Source organism: Sylvia atricapilla, chromosome 10 (assembly GCF_009819655.1).
Source record: "Sylvia atricapilla isolate bSylAtr1 chromosome 10, bSylAtr1.pri, whole genome shotgun sequence".
Lineage (NCBI taxonomy): Eukaryota > Metazoa > Chordata > Aves > Passeriformes > Sylviidae > Sylvia > Sylvia atricapilla.
The window spans coordinates 21,574,745-21,590,816 of NC_089149.1; the positions used below are offsets into that span (position 1 = coordinate 21,574,745).

The window sequence follows — 16,072 nt, forward strand, 5'->3', positions numbered from 1 at the left end:
GAAAGCCAAAATTATTACGGTCTTTTCTGAGCCCCCAAAAGTTCCTGATTTCGTGTTGTTGGAACAGTGAGTGCAGCAGGAAGAGTGAAACATGCTCAAGTTGTCTTCTTGGGTCTTCAAAAAATTAGCAAGTATTTAAATTAAACATGTCTAGTTAAATAAACATTTGAAGCAGAGCAAGGTAAGTGGGAATTCTGCCTTACCACTTGTGGTTTCTTTTAAACCCAACTTATACAATGCGCGAAGTGCTAAGCAACACTACAGAAACACATTTACATCAACACTGAAGATCTGGGGAAATGAAATTCCAACAAATTTATTTTTTTAAATGAGCTGTATTTTCTAAAGTCATTTTTATTTCTCTGTTTTCATACAGTATTGAAAACAAACGCGGCACATTCACATTTTCCCGAAGAATTGTAAGGATGATCTCTACAGGGATAACGTTGAAAAGCCTGAAGCTCAATTAATTCATGTCAAAAACTCTCAAAAGGAGTAAAAGGCTTGATCTGAATGGTCTAGAACATGTACTGTAATTTAATAGAGAAGATGGTCATCTTAATATTAATGATTTAAAAGAACTTCCCAGTTCATGCGAAGAGTATAGTCCAAGAATAAATCAAATTTTCTGAACGCATTTTATGCTACGTAAGTGTATACTTTGCGATCCTCAGGTGTTCGTGCCAAATATTCTCTCTCAATAAGTCCTTCAATACGTTTTTTAATAACAACTGGACTTGGTAAGAACCGGGCCTTCAGCTGCTGAGTTACCTAAAACAAAATAAAACCCAACAAGGTAAGATCACAGCGCAAGTGAGATCCTGAAGTACCCTAAGAGAACATAACCACCAGAAAAAGGTTTTAAGACAGAGATGGTGACTACTATGAAGCATAAAAAGCAGCCTGCAGACTTCTGACAGTCCCTCCACTTGCCCTGCTCATGCTGGGGTATGATTCAAAGCTCTACAGAGGAATGGTCACAACCTGAGAATGCTCCCAATTTCACAGCTCTAAGGGAGTTCAGGAGTGAAAAACGTGCAAAGTCCTGGAGCTGCGTGAGCTTAGCAGTGAAAAGCAGCAGGACTGTTTCTCTCTTCTAAGAGCTCAAATCTCTCAAACCTGGATGCAACAGTCAGTAACAAGATCAAAGCCAAAAATAATGTTAAGCACACTGACTTGCTTTTCAAGCAATTTAACATCATAACAGCACTAAAAGTAGGAAGGAAAATTAGATACACCCATGAGCACATCCTAAAGTGAAGGGTAAGGATTTAGGTGTGTCTTCAGATAGACACGGAGAAAAGAAAGGCTGGGTTAAATACAGGCTTTTAGAATCATGTTAGTAACAGCTGTGTAACTTTAATGAGCAAAAGCAAAACCCTGTGCAAGCATACCTCTGCTACTAGCACATTGTGTTGCATCTTCTTTCTAGATTTCATTATCCGAACTATAGCAGCTTCTATCTCATGTTTTCTGTCATCATCTACTTTCTGCCTTGTTTCTTTCCTTTCTGGATCAGATTCTCCTTGTTTGGCAGCAACTTAAAGGAAACAAAATGTAAATTATGTTAGCAAATTCAAATGTATTTCACTGTGTGTTAGCTTCACTATTTATTTCATCTAGACATCAAGTTATATTTTCTTGAGTTTTGACATTCTCAAAGTTGATTTTTTTTAAAATGAAAAGCAGCCACAAGAAATATTAACACTTTTTGGCATATTTTGATAGCAACTGACAAGATTACAAACTGTTATTTAATTACTACTATGTTAAAATTTGAACAGTACTCAAATCTGCTTACAGGCACAAGCACCAGCACTTCTATAAGCTGATGAAATGGTTATTATACACTCAGCTTCCCTTATTTGTGAAGCCCAAATCATTGCCCAAAACCACTATAAGCTACCTGATACTTGAAAATGGCTGTTTTATCATGGGCTAAAAAAAAAAATCAATCATTTCACTGCAGTACAGCAACTTATGAGGCAATTTTCCTATTTCTGAATCAATCAGTGGCATATTTTTCGTTTTATTATTTAATTTGAATTTTATTTTTCTTTCAGTATTTCCTGTAAGAGATAATTACAAATTTTGTAAAGTAAAAGGCTTAACTGACTTTCACACTTTTCTGGGCATTTGAATTTTTATTTTAATGCAACTAATCATCAAGAAAAAAAAAATTCTTTCATTTCTGTGGACACCAATCCTGCGAAAGATAACCTGAAGTTTTAAGGCAGATTCGGGACTGCAAGAGAGTAGAACATAATGCTGACTTACCCGTCTGAATCTTGACTCTGTGTAGTTTAGATGTGAACTGATCATTCACTGTAAATATATGACCATTTTCTATTTCTTTTGATTTGGGCTCTTTTGTGAGAACACGCTGTGTTGGTTTGCCACATGCAAGGGACTGTAGGGCTCTAACAAGTTCTCTTTCGGGGATATCAGTTTCTTGTTGAATTTCCTAAAGAAGAACACTTAGTTAGCTTATGGCTGTGCAGAAGTATCACGTGTTACAAACAACATCAGGGATTGCTTAAAAAAGTAATACTGTGACACTTGTGGCACTTGAAAGGTCAGAACTCAGTCAGCAGCAAAGTTTCAGTGGGTACGGTGCAAAATGATCCACCTGGGTCAGCACTCAAACAGTGAATTCAGTCAAATGAACAGGCACCACGAGCTGGAAGGAGAAGAGTGAATAACCAGCTGCTCCATTCCCTGCAATTTCTGAGAGGGCTGAAAGGATCTGTTAACTGTTTCCAGGGTTTGTTGAACAGGGTGAAATCAAACCTTCTGACTAACTCAGTGATGGAAAACAACCATGATGTTCATGACCATTCCTGACCAAGAGCTGCACAAACACCTTTGCATTCAACCACACTGTTAAAAAGACCTTTACAAATGGAGCAAACAATGTCTGGTTTCACTGTACCATACAAATACCCCAGATTCATCAAACCTCCCTTCTGAAAAACTCACACAATTTATTTACAGCCCAGATGCCTTTGGCTAAGACTTCTCCAGGTGAAATACAAAAAGGGCCCATTAGAGTGCAGCAAACATATGAACTTTGAAGAAGACTGTTTGTAAAACATGTACATAACCTGGCGTACCTCTGTCAGTGCTCTTAGAGCCAGCTGAGAGATGGATCTTAGGCAAGTCAACAGTGGTCCTGAGCTAGTAAATAAATTACACTGAATGCAGAATGATGTCTTAATAGGAGAAGCCAACTATGCTGCTCTCTCAGACCTGATGTGTACTGAGCGTCTATTCAGTAAAAGTTCATTTTGCCTCATCTCTTTCCTTGCTATTTCTAGCCTGAGGAAACTGCAAACACTTCTGATCTCACACTCCCATTCAAACTTGAGAGACTTGTAGTAGCTAAAGAGAAAACCAAACCTCACAGACATGCAGCTGTCCACAAGAGCTATCCCTTTCTAAGCTTCCCCAGCTTTGGTTCCAAGGGCACTATCAAGTCCTTACACTGTCCCCATAAATTCCCGATTCTCATGGCACACAAGTCCATGTGATGACCTTAGGCTGAAAACAGCAGTAACAACTCCAAGTGATCAAAATGCTAAGATCTGTAAAGGACTATAAACAATTTGTTAAAAGTTCTTTAAAGAGTTACCAGAAAGATCAAACTTAAGTTCTATCAAATAATGGTATTTCTTGAGTATACTCAAGTTATTTCTTAAATCAACCCAGGAAAACCAGCCACTTTTCTGTCATCAGGTACCACTGACAACATAAAATACAAATTATTTGGATGTACTGGCTTTGATTCAGACTTTTATCAGGAACCAGACTGCACCTCATGCACAGCCTCTCACTACCAGCTCTCTGTGATGCCAAGGCTCAGATAAAATAGCCAGTATTTTTCAATTCGACCCAACACTACACAGAGAGTGTTGACTTTATGAGAAAGCACATGAAACTGTTTTTGACACAAGGTCAACTTAACTGGAATGAGGTAAAAAGAATAAAATCACCAAATCTGCAATTAAAATATTCATGAGTTTTGGTACCTCCTGCTTATAGATGATTTGGAAATACTAAAATGTTCCTAAGAGTACTCTTAGCATAATGCATTCTTATTCTAAGAAATACCATTTGAAGTAAGTTGTGATTATCCACACATTTTAACTATTTCCTAGTATCAAAATGTTTCTTCCAAATTTGGTCATAGAAAGTTACTATTTCTTCCTTTGCTGCTTTATTTAAAACACAGTTGTCACCTTCACACATTTTTTTCAGATTCAGCATAAAGTAGCATTAAAAAAAAAATCCCAAGCAGCTATAATCCTTTACATGGTCACAACAAATGAATCTTACTGAAATGGACTGATCAGCAGAAAATTTAACAAACCAAGGGTAGGTGACAGATTTTAGAGTTTAGATAAATGAAAAACCTTAAAGGCTACAAAACCAAACCAAACTTCTAAAAGAGGTAATGCCAGTGACATGCAGGCTCCCAAACTTTGATTTCTGATCAGCAATTAAAATTAATTATTTCAAAACTACATCAGTTCTACAAGGCCATATATATACTTAACAAAAGTATAACAAAGTGCTTTTAACAAAAGTGAAACAAAGAGCCAAAAGGGAATTTGAGGGGGTTTCATGCTACCCACCCTTACATAAACCCCTGTGTATTTGCTATTGTACATCACTCTGCAGCTGAGCCATGAACACACTCAAACCATTTCACTTTTAGAATTTATAAGCCAACATTAAAGACCACAAAGAATGGCACTGCAATGTGTGTGCTGCCTCAGAAGGAGCCAAAAATTTCGAGCTGAATAAAACAAAATGCAGCTATGAATGTAAATGGGGATAACAGATGTTCCTGTGCTCTCCTTCCCTCAGCCTGCAGCACAATGTTTTTCTGAATATATTTTGATGTAGGTACCTGATGTAGCAGTGAGAATTTTTGCATTACCAGTATCCCATTTTTTCCCTCAATCACGTGGCCTAATGGCTATTAGGATTATTATGAGGATCTTACTAAGTTTGCAATTAAGAATCACACTGAATGCAAAATAAAACAGCAAAGTCTCTTCAGCTGTGAAGGCACCATTAGATGAATCTGTTGAGCTGTGAATCTGCAGAAACACTTGTGTATCAGGCAGTTTTAGGATACACAAGCACACACAAGTCAGCTCACGTGCTCTGCTGCACTAAAAGCACACATCTGACACAACAGAGAAGGAATGATTGCTCAGCACTCAGCAGTTAATCAGGGTATCCAATAATCAATGAACAAAGATAAAATTCATTCTTCTCTGAAGTTTTCATAAGCTTTCCTGGCTGGAGTTAAAAACAACTCCCACACACTTCACCAAAGAAACCAAACAATACAAATATGCCTCCTTAATGTTTTAGTTCAAGTGGGACACAAAGTAAGAGCTTAAGAACTCCCAAACCAGAAATAAACAAAACATACATCCTAAAAGCAGATGGACGTATTTCTCTATCATCTGGTCTTGGTAAAATACAGTATGATTTAGAGTATGTATTAAAAACTATACTTTTCACTGCTCTCCCAAGTGTTTTTTATTCATATATGGGTAAGGCTCTACGACTCATTAAGCCTGCAATTTGGTGGAATAAGGCAGCCATCAGCCCAATTTCAAAATCAGCTTCAAGGAAAAAACATGAGCTGTGAAATCCCCCTCCTTATTTTCACTCCCTCAAATATTCTGCAAAGTATCCAAAGCTGTAATGCTCCTGCAGTGGATTTCACAACATACAGGACTTTGTGTTCTAAAATAACATTTTAAATTATCAGTAGTTTATTAAGAGTCTCTTATCAAATCCTGCCTTTCTTAATCACTACTGAGACCATTTCAAAGAAACTTTCTTTATTAACAGGCTAGAAGTATGCCAAATAAGCTGAAAACACAATCCAAGCAAAAAGGCAAATGATTACTATGCATAGCACAGTCAAAAGCACATGAGAAAACCTGGAAATCTACTGTTTCAAACTGCACCCATACTGCTTTTCAAGGCTGCTAATGCACTCAAACAGAAGATAATGTCCAAAACAAAACTATCAATTTATTCTAACAATATAATGCTCACACAACAAAGCACACAATGATCCTCCTCCTCTCCTAAAGTCATCATCATCATCTCTTAGGTTAAAGTGTAAGCTTTCTCAGCAACACCCCTCTAGTCTCCTTGCCAGGAATCTATCCAGACCTTTCTTCCCTGTCCTTTCTGGCTGATCAGCTCAGAGAAGGGCTGAAAGTTCTTTGATTCATCCTCCAGCTCTGTCCAGCCTGCGAATTTTACTGAAGTATTCAAGAAGCCAGCATCCAAACCCTTCTCCACCCTTTGGCCTCTAGATCCAGTTTCTCAAAGACAAAATGAGGAAATGGAGCCACCTGCTGCATTTCAGCTTCAGCTTTTCTAAAGCTCAATGGCCTAGAACAACCACACTCACAATTCTCAAACATTTCTGAAACCTTCTGCTCCCAAATATTTCCCTCTCCTAGAATTGCTTCCCAGGTGCTTTGCTAATGACTTGCTTCCTCTGTTAACTGGCCTGATCCATACCCAGATAGAATGAGAGGCACCTGATCTTCAAATGCTGAACTCAAGAGGACAAGAAAATACCCAAACCAGTTATTTAGAATCAGGTAAGAAACCCACACCACTTACCTCAAACGTGTATTTTTCTCTGTTGTTAAATAGCATTAATATTGTCATCTGGAAAGTGGAGACTTGCAATATGTGCTTCCGTGTATTTGAGCCGGTTACTTGGGCACCTCCTACACCGACTTCTGAGCCATCTTCCTATTTTAAAATTCCAAAACTACTGTTAAGATTATTCTTCACTGAAAAATGTTTTGTCCTGATCAGATGAAAGTTCATGATGAAAAATTTCTCTAGGAGATCAGCCTTCAGAAGTGACAGAAAAGCAAACACCTGGGGAATGGCCAGGATGTTCCTCCAGCAGCTGCCTTACAGTGCCAGGGAGATGGAGCCTGGAGGCCATACAGAGATGCTGTGGTCCACACCAGGCCATCTACAGCCACCAACCAAACACTGACCATTGCTAAGGATGGAGGCTTCACCACCTCTGAGGCCCCCGTTCCATTACTTGTCCACCCTCCAAGTTTTCTTGAGCTTATCTTTAAAGTTATCAATATATTTATCCTACAGTAACACAATTTCAACATCCTCAGCAGTGCATCTTATTAATACTTCGTTGTATGAATTTTGCATTGCCTCCTACATTCCCAAGCATCATGCCACTACTAGTTCTAGCCTAGCATTTTAGTACTGGTCTAATCACTACAAAATTCCTTTCTTTAGACATACATATTAAGCACTGTATTTCTGGAACTGTTAAGAGTCTTATTTTTGAAAAAATGTTGTCTACATTGCACTCTGCATATGAAAAGCAGGTTCAACTTGGCTTAACAAAAATAACTAACACGTTTCTTTTCACTGACAGTCAAACCCAAACCACTCAAACACTGAGGTCCCTTCAAGATCACATTTTCTACTTTTCTACATGTAAAAGATGAAGCTGGCTTTTGCCTTCAAGTTATTCAGAGGGAAAAAGAAAGTCAAAGCAAAACTGCTACAAAGAAAGCATCAGACTATTAGGCTGATGGAAGGCATCATTTTCTTATTCTTACATTCTCAATGGGTTTGCTTTTATTTTACAAAGCTCTGAACTTACAAAAAAAATGCATTTGCATACTTTTAAGAAAGATATAATATTTATATAATCTTGCTTCTCTACCTTTTTAACAGGCCCATAGAAAGTGGCATTGAGATCTGCAGAACCCATGTGATGCTGGAGTGTCAGCTGTCGCCCACTGTGTTTGGCTAAATAAAATCTGTAATAGAATTGAAATGAAAACAATATCTAGCTCACATTTTGTACTGAAGAGGAAATACATTTTAAAAGTTACATAGCCTTTTAGAGTATTGAGGACATTCTTAAAACACAACTTTTTGCTTTTTCAAAACATTAACTTTTGTCAGAATTCTATTTAAAAACTCCCAAAACCTCAAGTATCATAATGTAACTATTGCCTTCTCCAATTTTCACATGAGCTGAAGAAGAGCAGTTTGCAAGCACATCTTTAACAGTGAAGCTGGTAAAAATAAAATAAACCTTTACAAGTAAGTTTAGAAAGTTTCTTCCTAAAACCTCTACCTAAAAATTTGTAGTGATACATACCTTCTAAATATTTCAAAAGCATGTCTGGGAGCTGGAGGGATGTTGCACTTTGGTGTGGCTGACTGGGTAGGCCAGTAACCTGTTGTGAGGACACGCACTGTGAGATCAACACCTCCTAGTGAGACCTAAGGGTAATTGGAAGAAAACATATACTGTTTAAAAACAAGACCATGATCCACCACTTGGTCTGTATGAGTGTAAAATATTTAGAATTTTGTCTAACTACAAAAGAAATAGATATATCTGTAAACATTTTTACAAAACCAGACAAATACATTGATTCATCACTATCAGAGCAGATGGTACAGCAAAAATCCTCTACATTATTCCCCTCTGGCATTTAAGAGCATACAGAATTTAACAGAAGGAATTCTTAACCAAGAACTAAATGTCTGTGATCATAAACAGAACTTATGATATGTGCAACAGATCTTTGTAAATAGGTTTTTTGATGCATGCAATAAAACTGGGTTGCATGAAATGTGTCAGTTTCAAAATAACTCTTCCTGAATGTACTCTCTGGAAGTAGAGGGGAAACACTGACTGTCTCATGTTGAACCATAGGGAGCTCATCTGTGGACTGCAACATCAACAGTTACCTTTACACAGCCCCCCTATCCCCTTACCCTAAGGACAGCCATGGCTCTGAATACTCAGCCCTGGTGAGGAAACATTCCCCAGCTGATCTATAAAGATGTGTTGGCAGACAATAAAGGTCTGGCTACCAGTGATGCCTAATCCTCACTCGGTATCCCAACTAAGCTGAGCATTATTAAGCCTAAAACTGGTTAATTTCAGCTTTAGGTAGAACCAATACCTTCAAAGAACACAAATTATGGACAAAAACCCCAAAGCATACAATATTCAACTTATATAAATCCAATACATAGAAGTAGAGCAGATTATGTTTTACAAGGTCAAAACCTGCCACCTGACCTCAGGAACTTTCACTATTCAACAGCAGAGTAGCATTCCCATCCACTACAGAAGATTTTTTGTATTGTGTGTACTGAATGTCTGTGTGCATCAACCAGCTTGTGCCCAGGAAACGTCTAAAAAGCCTAAACAAGCTTCAACAGTTTTCTTCCTCCAGCTAAAGTGTGGGAAAAGGCCATCACTGCACACAGAACGATACAGAAAATATATTTATCTGCAAATGAAGCACTTGAGCTGAGATGGCAATAATTTCCCAAATTATTTTGGTCTTTGCCAGGCCAGAACACAGCACTAATTTAGAATGCCTGCCATCATACATTATAAAGAGCACTAAGCAGTTGGTAACACAAAAAATTTTTGGAAGCACTTTATTTTCCAGGATTTCTTTTCAACGCAATGGTATGAATTAGTGGAAAATGCCCTGAAGTGATCCAGTCTTTACAGAACTCCAAGAAATGTTCCAGGATCACAGTTATAGAAATTTCTCAATCTATCAGCCTGGACTTTCCCTGATGCTGAGCTTTCCACTTTCTGAGAGCAAACCAATCATCTACAGAGACCCTGGCACTGCCTGTGCAGATCCTCTATCTATCTCAGGATAGAGGATCCAGAAGGAAACTTTGCAGGTAGGATTATTTACAGAAAAGTAGATACTTGACTCTTCTAGGAGGCACTGTACAAATTCAGGGTACCCAAACTATTTAAAAAGGAGAAGAACAAACTATTTCACATAAAACACAGTATCACTAGAATTGAACAGTAATAAAATCCCCCTGTAACAAAATCTTCCTGTATTTCCTAAACAGCATTTTGGGAAACTTCATTAAAAGGCCAAGGCTGACCAAAAGGAAACCATCACATGAACTGCCTGGTGTCTTGCCAAGAGAAAGCTGAAGTTTCAAATCAAGCCTAACAGAACATCTGATAACATTTTAAATTCATCTTCTTAGCTGTAAAAAGAAGATAAAGATATCATGTATTAACTCACTTATTTTAAGACTGTCACGTAAAGTAAACCTTTGAGCACAACCCTCTCTTCCCCTACATGTCCAAATGGGACATGCTCCAAAAAATTTTATTGAAATTTATATTTCAAGCATTGCAGAAGCAAAACATGACTAGCCTCTAAAGCAGAGAAACCAAACAAACCAGGAGGAAAGCTGCCTGTCCACAAACACCTTTATCCACTTTCTCTCCATCCTTTTCTGAATTCACTTAGAGAACATGCTGTTCTCCTACTCATGATGAGTCACAGAATGCTGATGAGCCAACTGCTTCAAGACAACAAAGATTTCATATCACCTTGCACAACCAGGGATATTGGACAGAGCATATCCATGAAAATATTCCTGGCATTCAGACTCCTGGAATTGATTCAAACAGGTTTGATGTACTGACCCTACTTACCTGCACCTGGGGAACTACCGGGCTGTTTATTATACACTATTTAAAGTGCTACAGAGTGTCAGTACAGAAAAATTGTGGTTTAGAGTAGGTAAACTCCTATCTCAAAATGAATGATGTCTTGCTAAAATATTCCAGGAGCCTACTTTTACAAGAACGTGTAACTTTTCTAATTAAACAATTAAATGCATATTTGACAATTTGCAAGAAAACTTGAAAAGCTGAATTTTGAAATTTGCAATAAAATGGCAGTTTTGCTTTTAGCAAAGGCATTAATTGTGCCAGGAAAGCTCAACATGAGATGGCATGCTGGGCACATACCTGCAGCATGCAGTATTTTCTCTTGCTCTTAGCAAAAAAATACACATCACAACTGGTGATTAACTTGGAAGAACGGGAATGGGAATGGGACAGCTTTGCTGGGAATCACACATGGCACAGCTGGATGGGGCAGGCACAGCTGGATGGGGCAGGGGGCCGGGCACAGAGCGCCCCCTGGCGGCACCGTGCACCCACGGCCCAGCCCTTTGGGCACAGGAATTTTATGGAATGAAACCGGCACTGCTGGAGCTTGGATCGAGCTCTGAACCGACTCTGGCACTTCAGGAAATGCTGACACAGTTTACTGGGTAAGACACGCAGTATAAGGAACAATCTTTAAAACCGACCAATCCTTCTCAGCACGTGTATTTACCAGTAAAGGAAGACCCACAAGCATGGACAGACGTGCAGGGTTTGTTCTGAAGCAAAAGGACAAACACACAGACCTCCAGCACTTACCCCTGTTGCCTGAAGATGCTGCCTGAACTCATCCATCGTTGTGTTTGAGATGCTCATGTCCCTGAACATTCCTTCCAGTTTCGATGTGAATTGACATCCACATTCAGTCTAAAAACACATTTCAAAAAATCATTTGTGGTACCAGCACTACGAAAACAAAGCTTCAGCTAGGTAAACTGCAAGGCTGAAGTTAGCTAATAAATCCCCAAAATTACATATTTGTACTTTTGGTTACTGGAATTTCCATTTGCATTACATTCAGATCTCAGAAAACTTTCCTATCTTATATAAAGATCTAACCCTACACAGATCTTAACTTGCTTTCCTACTCTTTTCTCCATTGTTATACTTCTGTCTAAGACTTCTGTACCATGTTTAAAAAACTGTGAAAGCTTATCAAATCAAGACAGACTTTCACCTGCTTTTAGCACAATTGTGTAAAGGGAACTGAACCTTATTTGTATCACAAGGAAACTTCTGTGGTCCTAGGAGTGTTTTATTTCGAAGGCTGACTGCAGATTACCCAGCAAGATTCCTAGGCCTTCTGAGAATTTGGAACATCTGCACACAGACAGATGTGCACATGCAGGACTGTGCCAGTTTCTAACCCAAACTTGTGAATACACAGGAAAGGAAGAGTGTTTTAGCTTCAGCATCCTGACCACTCTGCAGTTCTGTAAGAAAAGAAGGCAGTTCATGTGCCCTGAGTCATCTTGCAAATGTGTGTCTGCCCTGTGCCTTCTGAATTACCAGGCTAAAAGTGGTGGAGGGGTAATTGAGAAGGAATTAACACTGAGAAATTTGGAAAAGTCTGGTTCAAACAGGTTTCATCTACTGATAGAATATGAAGGTCAAAAATAAGGATCAGTGCAGTTTGATTTTAGGATCCCTCTGCCTCAAAAGTGCTCCTATCATTTATGATGCCACTTCAGAAGAAGCTGCAATAGAACCTCTTTTAAGGTCTGCTCAACTTCAGGCTTTACCTTCTTCTCCATCTCTTCATCTATTTAGAAACTATTTAACCAGCTAAAGGAAATGTGTTTCTAGAGATTGATATGAAGATTTTTTTTCCAAACCACTTAGTCAAAAAGGAATTGAGCATTATCACCAGTCTGCTGATCAAGGCAGCTAAAGACCACACAAGCAATAACATAATTGTATCTAGGAAAAAAATAGCCTTCAAATTCAGTCACTGCAGTTGTCCTATTGTTTAAAAACTTAGAAAAAAAATTGTTTTCTAGATTGCACTCTCATCACAGGAGCTTTTCATACTTCCTTCCTTTTATTTCCATGAAAATATTCAAAAAGTGTTTTGTATTTTCTGTTGGGGCTTTCAAAATCAACTCTGTATTTAGCAGTGATCAAGATTAACATTATCTATATGTCTCATGTAAAACCAGAAGAAACCATATTTATGAAAAACAAAAAAGGAAAACTCCTAAAAAGTATACAAGTATTGTCTTACCTTTAATTTGGAGATCATATTTTTCTCAGAGTCATCTGAAACACTCTTATTTGTGAGAAGTCTTCTTGCCAAGTGCTGCTTGTAATAGCGTTCAAAAACATCCTTCTCTTGCATAAACCTGAATAAAACCATTGCCTTATCCAATATAGTTTCTACTTCTTGCTCTGTTAGCTGTAAAAGAAATAATTTGCTGGTTTTAATCTTCCAGCAAAAGTGTCTTATACAACTCAAGTACTTAAAGTAATTCACAGCAGCAGATGGTCCAAGAGTAGCCACCAAAACTGGTCCAACATATGACTGGCAGCCAAAAGAACAGTGCACTAACTTAATAAAGTGGAGTAAGAAATAGATCCAAAATGAAGGGAAAGGCAAGGGCAAGGGAAAAGGGAAATAATGAAGGGGTAGAATGCCTTGATAAATACAGTAAAGGTTCCTGGGTAAGTTTAAAAAGCATGAGGGAAATCAGTATTAGGAGTAGAAAAGTTAGTTTGGAATGAAAACTTTTTTAACTGTTAAGATGTTTTGCAAAGCCTGTCTAGTGCCACACAAATAAAACAATGATCTGTTTTATAAAAAAGCCAGAATTTACTATTTGATTCCCAAAGCATAAGTTGTATGCTCTAATACTAAGTTTTATTTAGAGTAACTGAATCCCCAGGTGAACCATCCAGTCCAGGTGTGGGTTCTGTACCTCAGAAAATTTCACGGAAGAAGCTAAGATTGAAGGCAACAAATGCACTTGGAACTAGAAGACAGATATGGTAATAGTTGTCTGGTATGTAAAAACAGTAAAAAACCCTTTTCTCTAACTGAATTAGTTTTCAAAATAAATGATTAGATAATAAGAATAGCTGTCAAATTATGAACATACTTAAGGAAATGATGTGTAAGGTTTCAAAAGAAGGGAGCTGCAGAATGTACCATAACCTAATTGCTTTTTGAGGCAGTATCTGCTATAAGTAGTTCAGGTATGCTGCTTCAGAGGTAGGCAACAAGCCACACAGATCACCTTAGGCCTGATTTTTCTGTGAGTTTAGATCTAAAGCATGACTAGTTCAGATGTGTTACATACACCTTTTTGAAGGTAAAATTGTCATTTCTCTAAATATAAAAATAATTCATAGCAAAGTAGCTTAGTTTAATTCCATCCAAGTTTACAGAGCAAAAAGCATATTTTGAGTTGATTTATACTTACTCCCTTGACTCCCTTTTTCAGCTTATCATCAATAAATAATGAGAGGTACTCTGGAGACCTGGAGTTGAGGTTGAGGAAGTACTCAAAATCACCCGCAATCGTCTGCTTGAAGAGCCGATCGTTATTGAAAGATTCTTGAAGGAAGCGATCAAACCTACTCTTCAAGTCCAGTAAACCCTTTCAAAAATGAAAACACAACCATTTTCACTGATGTGAAGTTCTAAGCTGGGAAACAATAATAATAGATGAGGCCATAGGAAAGACCAAATCTACAGTCAGAGGTTCTGCAACGCTCTCTGTTCAGAATTATTACAAAGTATCTCAAATTTCATTTCCATTTTTAAATTTCTATTGCTGCCATGAATCTCTTATAGAAGCAATTTTCACATAAACTGGCTAAAATATTGGTGTCAAACACCGGTGCAGTTTGTTATAATACACTTCTCGGATGAAGAAAGCTTTTTAAACACCCTTGTTAAACAGGTTGATTTCCTGTATTTTTGTATCAGCAACTTAAAGGACGTATTTGTTGCACTCTTTAAGCCTTTTCTATTTCAAACAACATGGACAAAGTCAGTATCATAGATACAGCATATAGGAAAGCCAAGGCCAAGCACCCATTAAGTGCATCCCTAGAGGTACTGAACAAGAGGAGAAAACACACTGCAACAACAGGCCTAAACTTGTCAGTGTTTGTGTTGACCTATAATTTAATCCAGGGACGTGTTCTGCATTATTCAGTTGTGTGTTCCTTACTGATCGTTAGGAGTCACTGGGAGCATGTGAAAGTTAGATACAAGCATCAGGTACCTAAAACGAACCACTCACTTCCTCTGAACTAAACCATTGGACTCTCAGCATTATTTTTAGAGTTTGCACCATCTTCACCCAAGGTTAAAGCAACTGAGTATAGAAGAGGGATGCATCTTAAAATCACCTGAACACCTTGCTAAAGTATACACAGGTTTGAACTGAGACAGCATCTGGCAGGCATGGGGAGAAAATTTCACTTGAGAGTTAGATTTGTCAAGGACAACCACTGCCTGCAGAAACTCTTCAAGTTTAATGATATTTACATCTTCAGGTTCTTAAGAAATTATTCACATGCCGTTATTTAAAGAAGCCATTCAAGAATTACTCAAAGCAGTAGTAATGTTTCTTAGGAACTCATCGTTTCACTTAAAGGAATGATCTTTAGACAGGCTAATTAATGCATATTAGAAATTATAAATTCAAAGTAAATCCCACTGTCTCTCTGTTTACCAAGGTTAGCTCACGTCTCCTCTCCAGGAGTACACCATCTGAACAACCTGGTGTTAAACAGGAGAAACTGTTAGTACCTTGAATTACAAAAGCATTTCAACATCCCTTCAAACTATTGTACAAAGTTTTGAATCTAATCCCCTGGCAACGCTTTTGCAATCATCTCACCAATTATGCTCAGGGTGATGTCATGTTGTGGAAGCAGTGCTGAGCTATGATGGAGTTCTTTCCCTGATGGTTTAATGCAGCTTCCATGTCTGTATCCTTAGTGCTATTGCCCTTTACAGATTCACATGAACATGGCTGAGATGAAAAGAGCGAGGTGGTTTCTCAATTCATAGATATTCCTCTCTGCCTCCATCCCCTGAGTGCAAGTGGTGGATAAACCTTTCTAGGAGTTTTTCAGTAATCCAATGTCAATCCTTGCCCTAGGACATCTTCAGGAGATGCTGGGGTCCATACTGAGGGGCTGAGCTCTGCCAAAGCACAGGGGCAAGTTTTCCTCAGCCTCATTTTGCTTCACATTTGTGACAGGAAACCTTGATACTACCTTTATAATTAAGTTCTTAGATCTATCTATCTATCTTTCTCAGTTCAATATTTTATGATACCTCTTTAGGCCCATCAGGAGTGAAAATTACTTCAAAGTAATCCAGACACTTATTTTCCACATCATTTGCAGACCCTCCCATTTTTTTTTTTCCTAAATCACACTGCCACAAATGTAGGGAGTCCTTAATCACAAAACCTAGTAAATTTTCAAGGGCATTCTCTCTTCTTTTTACCAGGCCTTACCATTCTTGTTCAAGCCTGGTAAGAAGTTTGC

At 38.1% G+C, this 16,072-nt stretch overlaps 1 protein-coding gene across 2 annotated transcripts in view; it reads right to left on the bottom strand.

Moving 5' to 3' along the window:
- Positions 1-290: 290 nt before the first annotated feature.
- The window catches only part of CUL3 (cullin 3), a 53,703-nt gene continuing 37,921 nt past the window's right edge, over positions 291-16,072 (bottom strand). For both annotated transcript variants that reach the window (XM_066326270.1, XM_066326269.1), the window contains exons 8-16: positions 13,984-14,160; positions 12,789-12,959; positions 11,324-11,431; positions 8,204-8,328; positions 7,760-7,856; positions 6,667-6,801; positions 2,278-2,464; positions 1,395-1,540; positions 291-771 (exon numbers count right to left, since the gene is read on the bottom strand). In XM_066326270.1, the coding sequence (XP_066182367.1) occupies positions 640-771; positions 1,395-1,540; positions 2,278-2,464; positions 6,667-6,801; positions 7,760-7,856; positions 8,204-8,328; positions 11,324-11,431; positions 12,789-12,959; positions 13,984-14,160 (1,278 nt within the window). In that variant the 3' untranslated portion in view covers positions 291-639. The remainder of the gene's footprint in view (positions 772-1,394; positions 1,541-2,277; positions 2,465-6,666; positions 6,802-7,759; positions 7,857-8,203; positions 8,329-11,323; positions 11,432-12,788; positions 12,960-13,983; positions 14,161-16,072) is intronic.